The 11,073-nt window shown below is 36.3% G+C and overlaps 1 protein-coding gene across 1 annotated transcript; it reads left to right on the top strand.

The window, feature by feature from the left end:
- The first annotated feature begins 10,077 nt into the window (after positions 1-10,077).
- On the top strand, positions 10,078-11,073 carry Or6t1 (olfactory receptor family 6 subfamily T member 1). Its single transcript, XM_027930758.2, has one exon. The coding sequence runs from the start codon at positions 10,078-10,080 to the stop codon at positions 11,071-11,073; it is 996 nt and encodes a 331-aa protein (XP_027786559.1).

Below are 11,073 nucleotides of genomic sequence, written 5' to 3'. Positions count from 1 at the left end.
AGTATTCTGTTTTTAAGTCCTTTGGGTATAGTCTGAGAAGAGGAATAGCTGGGTCAAATGGTGGTTTCATTCCCAGATTTCCAAGGAATCTCCATACTGCTTTCCAAATTGGCTGCACCAATTTGTAGTCCCACCAGCAATGTATGAGTGTAACTTTTCTCCCATATCCTTTCCAACACTTGTTGTTGTTTGTCTTCATAATAGCTGCCATTCTGACTGGAGTGAGATGATATCTTAGAGTAGTTTTGATTTGCATTTCTCTGATTGCTAGAAATGATGAGCATTTTTTCATATATTTGTTGATTGATTTTTATATTCTCTTCTCAGAAGTGTCTGTTCAGGTCCTTGGCCCATTTATTGATTGGATTATTTGTTTTTTTGTGCTTAGCTTTTTGAGTTCTTTATATACCCTAGAGATTAGTGCTCTATCTGATGTGTGAGGGGTAAAAGTTTGCTTCCAGGATGTAGGCTGTCTGTTCACCTCACAGATTGTTTCTTTTGCTGAGAAAAAAACATTTTAGTTTGAATCCATCCCATTTATTTATTCTTGTTTTTAATTCTTGTGCTAGAGGAGTCTTATTAAGGAAGTTGGGGACTAATCCCATATGATACAGATTAGGGTATACTTTTTCTTCTATTAGACACAGAGTCTCTGGTTAAATTCCTAGGTCCTTGATCCATTTTGACTTAAGTTTTGTGCATGGTGAGAGATAGGGGTTCAATTTCATTTTGTTGCATATGGATTTCCAGTTTTCCCAGAACCATTTGTTGAAGATGCTATCTTTTCTCCAGTGCATGTTTTTGGCATCTTTGTCTAATATAATTGTAATTTTGTGGGTTAGTCTCTATGTCCTGTATTCTGTACCATTGGTCTACTGGCCTGTTTTGGTGCCAATACCATGCTGTTTTTGTTACTATTGACTATTTAGCATAATTTCTGATTTGTTTCTTAGATTCTAGTAATTCTGAGACTATTACAGCACAATCAGTATATACACATATACATACACATACATACCTTACTTAGGTAACAAATAAAGATAAATTTTGATGTCAATGAAGGAAAGATAAGCAGCACTCAACAATAGCATTTAAACACACCAATACATGATCTTCTTTAGGAGAATAATCAGATTCCAGAAAAGGGTCCAGAAGGATATATACTTCACATACTTCAGTATAGATTCTCAATTTGGGCAACATTCCAATGAATAATTTAATGCTATAGAGTAATTTCTAAGGCAATTCAGATAACCAATAGATATTTCAGTTTCTCCTAACCCATTTACATGGGTTAACCAATTAAGTAGACGTTTTTTAAAGGGGGACCATTTTTAAAAGATAGAAATGATATTAATTCCCCCTCGAACTGATCATTGTTTTAAAATAAAATATTGTCACATGGGAGTGTTATTTCTCAGGATGACCTACAGACATAAACTTACATGACATTGAACAATTCTTTGGGGATCCATTCCTTGTTTCTTCTCTTGTTTTTATGAGAAAAGTCTTTGGGGTACATTAGAATAGCAAAATATCCCCTGGTTAAGGAAATTATTTATTATAGTTCACAGAAGTCCATTTTAATTGAGTTTGTGTTAGTTAGGATTCATTGAAGGAAAGAGAAATGATTCTAGGAATTTTAAGCAAGAAGAATTAAAGGGGATTAAGTACTTACAAAATCACCAGCTACACTTAGGAAATGGATTCCAGACAGGGACTCCAGAATTGACTTCTAAGAGTATACAAAGTTGACCCAATAGAGCAGTTAAAGATAGAAAGTTTTGTTCACAGTACCCACTCTAGTATTTAACCCTCTTGGGTATACTTTAGTTCCTGAAAATCAGAGCAAGGCAGGGTCCTCACTGATTCCCTTTTCCCATATTAACAGTGTTTAGCTTTTATTAAATTCATCATCCTCTTACTTATGGAGGTTAGATAAAGGAATCCTAGAATGTTTGGAAATTTTTCTCTAGACAGATAATTCTGATCAATGTAAAATTATCCTTTATCTTTTTTTATAATGAAATATATACCCTTTTATTATATGAACCCCTACAATTAGCATAAAGAGGATAAAAACATACAAATAAAAGTACCCAATTTGACATGACTTTACATTTCTTAACTTCAACCAAGGTTGGACAAACATCAATAAAACTTTTAAATATTCACCTTATATTTTATTGAATATCTATTAAACTAATACTATTACAAATCTACTTCATGCTCCAGAGTGTGCAAAATATTTCAGGAGAACCGTACCTAGAAAGGTGTGGGGTCAAATTCGTGTCAATAGCAGAACAAATAAATATATGTATATAAGTTGTTACTGTGATGTATTACATAACAGTCAAGTGAATGAACAGATCTATGTGTGTCAGTATAGATCATCAAAACAACATCAGAAGGGCAAGTAAATAGCAAAAATGTTATGGGCCAGGTTATATGGGCAATGACCAAGCAGATTCCATTTTACCCTGAGACTCCATGTCATATAAGAAATGCTTCTCCCATGGAAACACTCCACCTCTGTAGCTATCAATAGTTGCTTAGCATAGCATGTTTAGTAACACAAAATGGCAATTCTTATACAATGTAAAATTGTTCTCTTTTTGGTTCCCATTTTTCTTGGGCAATGTACCTTGACAGAGATCGATTGTCTAGATGTTAGTAACCATTCTCTAACTTGTACTCAACTAAGGTCATTTTGACCCACTTCCCTTCTGCTTGCTTGCTGCTATGCCAACCTGGAAAGTCCCAAGGGAAATACCAATGTGCCCCTTGCATTGTTTCACTGACTGCCCAATTCAGCTTCTGTACCCCTGCCTGCTTGCAGCTACATCAACCTGGATGTGGTTTTTGCAGTTTTTGTCTTTAAAGACCCTGAAATGCTCAGGCTCAAGGCTGTTCCTTTGCAGAGACAGTTATGGGTCCTGTGGGGAGCAGTCTCCAGCCGGCTGGCTAAATAAAGACTCTCCGATTCAGACAAAACGACTTGGTAGGTTTTCTGAGCGCTCTGCCCCATAACAAAAGGATATGTTATTTATATAAATTTAAAACCAAACAAAAGTATATACTAGGTATATACAAATTCAGAAAAATTATAAAAACAGATGGGACAAATACATACCAACTTCAGGATTGTGTTTCCCCTTAGAGAGAAAGAAGGAAGAAGAATGTAATAGTCTGCCTATGGTAGGGAGAAGATACCCAAAGGCTGCATATTTCAAGAAAAATATGAGTATATTTATGTGAATGAAGTGTAACTTGTGCCATTGTGAAACAAATAAAATCTTGATTTTTTTTAAAAAAGATAATAATATCTTAATGAAATGGATAAAAAAAGAGAATGGTATAGGTTCATAACAGTTCAGTGTGATTTTAATGAGCTTTAAGTTCAGCATTTGTTGGGGGAGTGTAGAGTAGACAGAGAACTGGAAAAGTAGATACTTTGAGTTTATATAATTGATGTAAATGGGAAGAGAATTTTATTTGTTCTACTTGGTAATGATCATCAAATGCGTTTTCAAATTTGTCTTAATCACCTGGGTGCAAAATGTACACAATGCATTCTCTTAAAAGTCCTATGAAACCCATTTTATAGATGAGAAAATTGAAGTTCAGAAAATTTAAGTAACTTATCCAAGTTGATGAAAGTATATGATAACTAATATATGACCAAATTTTCAAGGCCTAAATACGGTGAGTTTTGTCATTAGAGCTGATCACATATATATTATTATGGTTTTGATATTAAATGTCCCCCAAAAGTTTATGTGTGATACAATGCAACAAAGTTAGAAGTAAAATAATTGGGTTATGAGAGTTAACCTAATCAGTGCATCAATCCCTTTATAGGAATTAACTGGATGGTAACTATAGGCAGATAGGGTGTGGCTGGAAGAAATGGGTCATTGGGTGCATGCCTTTGGGTATATATTTTGTATGTGTTGAGTGAATATTCTCTCTCTCTCTCTCTCTCTCTCTCTCTCTCTCTCTCTCTCAATCCTAGAATCTCTATCTCTATATCTCTCTCTGATTCCTGCTGTGATGTCCTGAGCCACTTTCCTCTGCCACACTCTTCTGCCAGTATGTTCTGCTTTACCTCAAGCCCCAAGGAATGGAGCAAACTGCCTATGGACTGAGAACTCTGAATCCATGAACCCCAAAATAAACTCTTTCTGCTCTAAAATTTTTTTAGTCAGCAAAAGAAAAACTGACTAAAACTTATACACTTAATTTTTATTATTTCATTACATGGTCAAGATAACCAAGGCCTCATTAAGTCACTCACAAATTTAAGAGAATTCGGCCAGGGTTGTGTCTCAGTAGTAGAGCACTCGCCTAGTACATGCGAGGCCCTGGGTTCCATCCTCAGCACCACATAAAAATAAATAAATAAAATAAAGGTATTGTGTCCAACTACAACTTAAAAATAAATATTTTTTTTAAATTAAGAGAATTTTCCAAAGTTTGAATTCAATAACAAATTTTCTTCTATTCTTATTACCCAAGAAATAGCTCAGCCTTTTGTTTGAAAAAGTGTAGTTGTCACTCTATAACAAATCTCAAATCTCAAACATCTCATCCTCTAAATCCTTGAAGGACTAATTACTTTGCTATTTTTAGTAAGCTTTGTCCAAATTGTTTCCTTTTGAGATTTATCTTCAAAGCAACTTTAAGTCAATTTTAATTGGATGTGGAAAAAATAACTATGCAAAGTTGTAGTCACTTCTATTTCAACACCATTAAGGAGTTTTACTTGGTATTACTTGAAGCAAAAGGACCCCTTGGTGCAAGAACCCTTCTATGTGTGCTCCACTGATCATAACAGGATTTGTGTAGTTTGAGTGCACATTCTTCAAGCAGATCCAGGAAAGGAGCCTATGAAATGCAGCATTGGAACAGGTAGAGGAGCCAACTAATCAAACTCTCATCTCAAATAAATTTGTATGCCTAAAACTTAGTCTTAATCCTGAATTAGAACTTTAATCATTGGGATTGAGGTGTTCTCTTTATTATGTTCTTTAAGCCATATGGATTTCAGCTACTGAAAAATAATTGTGCACAGCTATAAAATTTTTGTTTACTGATAGGAGATATGGATGTGACCTCTCCGTCTCTTTAGTTGTTGGTTTCTACATAGATCAACACTTGAGCACACCAAGTACAGGATGACGTTATGCAGAGACCTTATTTTCATCTTTTAAGTACCCAGAAAATGAGCCTACAACTTTCTATTTCATTAGGGGCCGAAGCACCAAGCTTCCAGCTTTCAGAAAACTTTAAAGTACTCACTAATTTCATGTGAAGATCAAGTTTTACATGCAGAGGAATAACTGGTGATCTATTATAATTGAGAGAGCACAAGACAAACGTCCCCATCCCAAAACAGTGTGTGTATATATACACACACACATATATATATACACACACACTTGAAGTGTTTATATGTAAATACCTGTAAAATATTCATATATTTTTAAATTATATTAATCATGTTATTTTACAATTACTTAAAATAAAGAATATCATATAAATGTTGTAGCACTACTGGGAGCAATTGGAAAGATCCAAAGGTAAAGTTTAAATTTCTGTTGTCTCCAGCGTCAACTCTGTTTATGCTCTGAGTCTGTAAGCCCACTGAATTTAATTAAATTAAGCATACATATTGTCCAAACTGTATACTTTGTTCTTGCTACCTTTAAGCAGAATGTACTTATGTAATAACTATGACGTACGTATATTTTAAACAGTAATTTTATAATCTTCATAATCTCATTTCCCTATTGAAAAACAAACAAAAAAAAAACAGTTTTGTGATTTGCTACTTTAAAACTAAAAGGCTCACTTGGTTTTTTGTTTTGTTTTGTTTTGTTCTGGGGTAAAACCTGTGGGTGCTCTTCTACCACTGAGCTGTATCTCCAGCCCTTTTTGTTTTTGTTTTGAGACAGAGTCTAAGTTGCCCAGGATGGCCTCAAATTTACGATCATCTTGCTTCCAGCCTCCTGAGTCACTGACTACAGGCATGTGCTCTCATACCCAGCCTTCACTTCCCTTCTTCATGTGAAAATATTCATCCTTAAGTGCCCAATTAAATGTCACCAATCTCTTTATGAAATACTATGAAGTATTTCATGCTGTCCCCAAACAAACTGTGTACATTTCTTTACTCTGCCCCCATAAGACTTTGGTTTTACTCTTATTATGGCCTTTATTGAGTTCTGATGAAAAATTTATCATTTGCATAGATCTAATCCTTATTACACTATGGGCTCCTACACTATTCAACTTTGTATCTTCAATACCTAGTAGAACCTGGCACACAGCAGGTGTTCTGTCTTACCTTTATAGGGATATTTAGCTAGCCCCTAAAAAGAGTAATCTCTGCAAACCCACGGGGATATTGGAGTGCAAGACAGCCATCTATAATTGTAATGAGAATTCAAAGGCCTAGATTTATTGCTGCTCTAGGGCATTTTAAAGTCAGTTGTATCACCACATGAGAAAGTTGACAATATTTTTAGTTTAGAAAACAAGGCTTCACATAGCTGAGCTCTTCTGTATCTTCATCTTCCGTTTAACTCATTCCTTTACCCTAATCATACGCAAACCTGTTCTATATTTTTCTTCCTTTCTAAAACAGTATTCTTCAAACTTTAAGATAATAAGAACCCAAAGAAATTGTTAAAAATCTATATTCCTGGATCTTAACCCTAGAGAATGATTGTATATTTATGGGTAGAAGCTAGAAATCAGCATTTCTAAGAAACAAACTGGGCAATTCTGATGCAGGTTTTCCACACTCTCAGGAAAAAAAATCAATAACACTTGATTAATAAGATGCTAATTTTATACAAACTTCAAGACACTAGGAGTATATCTAAAGAGAGGAAAGCAAAACCAAGTAATGGTCTTACAAATAGCACAGGACGGCTTTAACATGAGACGGACACCAACTCAGAGATTACAAGGTTAGCACACATCACTCAGCCAGAGAGAGAGGTCCAAATGTAAGTGGTCTCCGAGGATGAAGGGATCAACAAAGGGTCTGATAAGCACAAGTTTAGGGTGAGCCCTGCCGGGAGAGCTCCACCTTCTAGAAGGGTTTTAATAATCCATCAGACTTAGGGTAAGAAGCAAAATTCCATGAGGGAATACTTACTGGAGATTATTAAAATAGGCAGGTACTTCTGTGATTCCAGATCTATAAAGAATTGGTGATTATAAATAAATCATGGTTGATACTTCATCTTTGTATCCAGACAGAATGATGTCCCTTTCTATGTAATATAATTTATGTAGCCTGTGACAGAACATAGAGGACAAGGACAAACAAGTTTCTATGATCTAATGAGGGTAAGGTATCCATCTCCTGAGAGTGGAGAGGGCATATTAGGTCATAATCTCTACCTGTCATTGCTCTGGAAGAAAATCTGGAAAATGTTTTCTCTTTTTCAAGATCAAATCTTCAAACTACTCAATTAATTACTCTGTGAAAAACTCCTATCATCAACTGACAAATGAAGTAAGGTAACAAATAGAATTTGATATTAAATTTGTGTTATTGTTGCTCTGAGGCAACTGCACAGTTAGTTGTATTACTCACATAAGATAACTCTCATATAAGACAATAGTTTTAGGTTAAAAGTGCAGGCGCTGAAATCAGAATAAAATTATAATCAATAATTCCACTACTTACTAATGTGAGTACTTTCTCCTTGTCTGTAGAATGGAGAAAATAATAATGCCTGCTTGTGTAGTTGCTAAGTGATTTAACCAAGAAAGAATGCAATATACAAATCAGTATCCACAACCTGCTCCCCAGTGGGTTCAAGGTTCATAGTTATACATACTATGATTGTAAGTTTGTGCTGTAGTCAGAAACCAGAGTCAGAAACTTGGTTCTACCTGAGTTTGTTTCGTGTGTGTGTGTGTGTGTGTGTGTTTTACTTAAAACTGCTATATTCCATCTTGTTCAGTTGTAGACAATAATAGTAGCTACCTAATTGTGTAAGTCATGTTGATTGAATAAAAATGTGTGTGAGTCCCTCATAGTTCTAATTCCCTTCACTGATCCTCATCTTGTCAAGAAGTATTTTTAACGCAAAATGCATGTAAACAAGAATGCATTTCCAACAAGAATACAAACAGCGTATAATTGTGGGACGTTTGGTAAATTGTCCTACTTATTAAGTAACCTGATCAAGAAGATTATTTTTGAGGTTCAAAATGACAAAATTTAAACATGTATGTACAGGGATGATATTGCTATTATCTAGATTTATATGAGATACAGCTAGTCAATTGAGGAAGGTCTTTGGGAACTTGTGATTATTCGGGTTAAACTCTTAAAGGAATGCTGGATTTCAGACTCTAGTGTATATATCTTATAATAACCAGAAAATGATACTGGCAGCTAAACTTTATAAGTTACTTTTAATAATATTTATCCCATACTTTGGAAATAGCCACAGTAGCACTGTTACCCTACAATACAGCTCAAGCAAACTTCTTGGAGTGTCATTAAGGTATTTCTTTGATTTTAGACATACAGACTCCAGCAAAATGAAGTTTTATTATTAGCTAGCTACTTAAGTCCCAGGACTTATTTCTGCCAAAACTGATACTGAGAGAACTTGCCCTGAGTCCTCTCTTCATCATTGAAGAAGGATTCCTGACCTCAGTCAATATTCTCTGTTAAAGTGATTTTAGGCACAATGAGAAAATGTGTGGTTCTTATCTTTTTTTTTAAGAGAGAGGGAATTTTAATATTTATTTTTTAGTTATCGGCGGACACAACATCTTTGTTTGTATGTGGTGCTGAGGATCGAACCCAGGCCGCATGCATGCCAGGCAAGCGCGCTACCGCTTGAGCCACATCCCCAGCCCCTGTTCTCATCTTTAACATTAGTATTCTGTACTAATAGATGATACTGGATTAAACTTTGTCACAACTCTCAATACTTCATTCCTTGTCAAATAGTAATTTGATGATGACTTTCATTTTTTTTCTCCTAGAATATTTGACAACATTTTCCCTAATTGATAGGCAAGAATTATACAATTCTGAGTATTTAGTGCAAGATGTAAGAAAAGGATCTTGGAACCAAGATGTCTTGTGAAACCCAATCCTTCAAAACATGTAGATAAATTTCACAAGACGCCCAAAACTCCAAGGACAAAATAAATTTATCTCCAAAGTAAGGCAGAAAGTTGAGGAGGCAAGTTGATACATCCTATCTTTTTTGGTAACATTCCTGCTTTCTCTCTGTTTTATGCTACATGAATGTTAGAAGAGTTGCATTTGAGATTAGTACATTTTACACCAGAAGGAGAGATTTCTTATAACCTACAAAAGTCTGGGAGTGGAGAAAAATAACACTTATTAATGGAATTAGAGCTTTGTACTGTCCAAATCTATATGGTTTCCCAGTTGATTCATGAAGATAAAATCTCCAAGGACACAAAAGCCCAAATTTTTAAAATGTTATTTTATGTTATGCCAAGACATATTAATGCCATAAATACTGAAACAGTTCTTGGTATAAGCAAAACTTTTCTCATGGTACATTTCCTCTGCAACTTCTTCCCTGATCCCTCTATTCCAGCAGATTCTTCCAAGGACATACTATCTAGGAATGTGGTTCTCTGCTTAAGTCAAACAATGGAAATAGCAAGTGTGTTAGAGTCACAGAGGCTGCCTAGGAAACTGCCTTTACTGCTGCTCCCTTTTTGCTCATTGAAGAGTCACTTAAACTTCCTTAGTCATCCTTTTCTTACTTGAGAATAATAAAACCTAATGTTAAGGGTAGCTAAGAGGGGACACTGCACATAAATTTCCAAATACAAAACTGGTGTTCAATACCATCCATGTTATTTATTACTAACTGCCTGCTATCATAATTGGTTTGTTTTTGTAAACCGCTTAGACAGAAATATGAATCAAAACATTACCAGAATATAAGACAAAATTAAGTATTCTGTATAATTTTATTGATTGATAAAATGATGATTGATAGCTATAGACCATTTTATAAAGTTGTGTTTCATTTCTCTAGCAGGTGACTGGAGATGAGCTCTGGAAACTGGACTCAGGTAACAGGATTTGTCCTACTGGGCTTTCCCAGTAACCACATCCTGCAGATGCTTTTGTTTCTGGGGTTGATGGTGACATACATTGTAACAGTCACAGGCAACCTGCTAATCATAGTGCTCAGCTGGATGGACCACCGCCTGCACACACAGATGTACTTCTTCCTGAGGAACCTATCCTTCCTGGAGCTGCTGCTGGTGTCTGTTGTGGTTCCCAAGATGCTTGACATCATCCTCACAGGGGATCACACCATCTCATTTGCCAGCTGCATGATCCAGTCCTATCTCTACTTCCTCCTAGGCACTACCGACTTCTTCCTCTTAGCAGTCATGTCTTTGGATCGCTACTTGGCAATCTGCCGACCTCTCCACTATGAGACTCTGATGAGTGGTTATGTCTGTTCCCAGTTGGTGCTGGCTTCCTGGTTAGCTGGGTTCCTCTGGGTACTTTGCCCCACCATCCTCATGGTCAGCCTCCCTTTCTGTGGCCCCAACAGGATTGACCACTTTTTCTGTGACAGTTGGCCCTTGCTGAGGCTCTCTTGTGGGGACACCTCCCTGCTGGAGCTGATGGCTTTCCTGCTCTCTTCATTGGTGTTACTGGGCTCTCTGACCTTGACTTCAGTTTCCTATGCCTTTATCCTTGCCACTGTCCTCAGGGCCCCCACAGCTGCCGAGAAAAGAAAAGCATTCTCCACCTGTGCCTCACACCTTACGGTGGTGGTTATCTTCTATGGCAGTTCCATCTTTCTCTACATCCGTTTGTCAGAGGCTCAGTCCATGCTGCTCAACAAAGGTGTCTCTGTCCTGAATTGTATCATCACACCTCTCCTGAACCCATTTATCTTCAGCCTCCGCAATGACAAGGTGAAGCAGGTGCTGAGAGATGCCCTGAGGTGGCACTGGTCCACTGTTTCCAGGAAACTATGTGGGTCACAAGTAAAAGGAAATATCCCTATTAAATTGGGAAATTAA

Source organism: Marmota flaviventris, chromosome 9, assembly GCF_047511675.1.
Source record: "Marmota flaviventris isolate mMarFla1 chromosome 9, mMarFla1.hap1, whole genome shotgun sequence".
NCBI lineage: Eukaryota > Metazoa > Chordata > Mammalia > Rodentia > Sciuridae > Marmota > Marmota flaviventris.
This window is presented reverse-complemented; position numbering and strand designations above follow the sequence as displayed.

Coding starts and splice junctions, on each gene's coding strand:
- Or6t1 (XM_027930758.2), top strand. CDS start 10,078: ATGAGCTCTGGAAACTGGACTCAGGTAACAGGATTTGTCCTACTGGGC.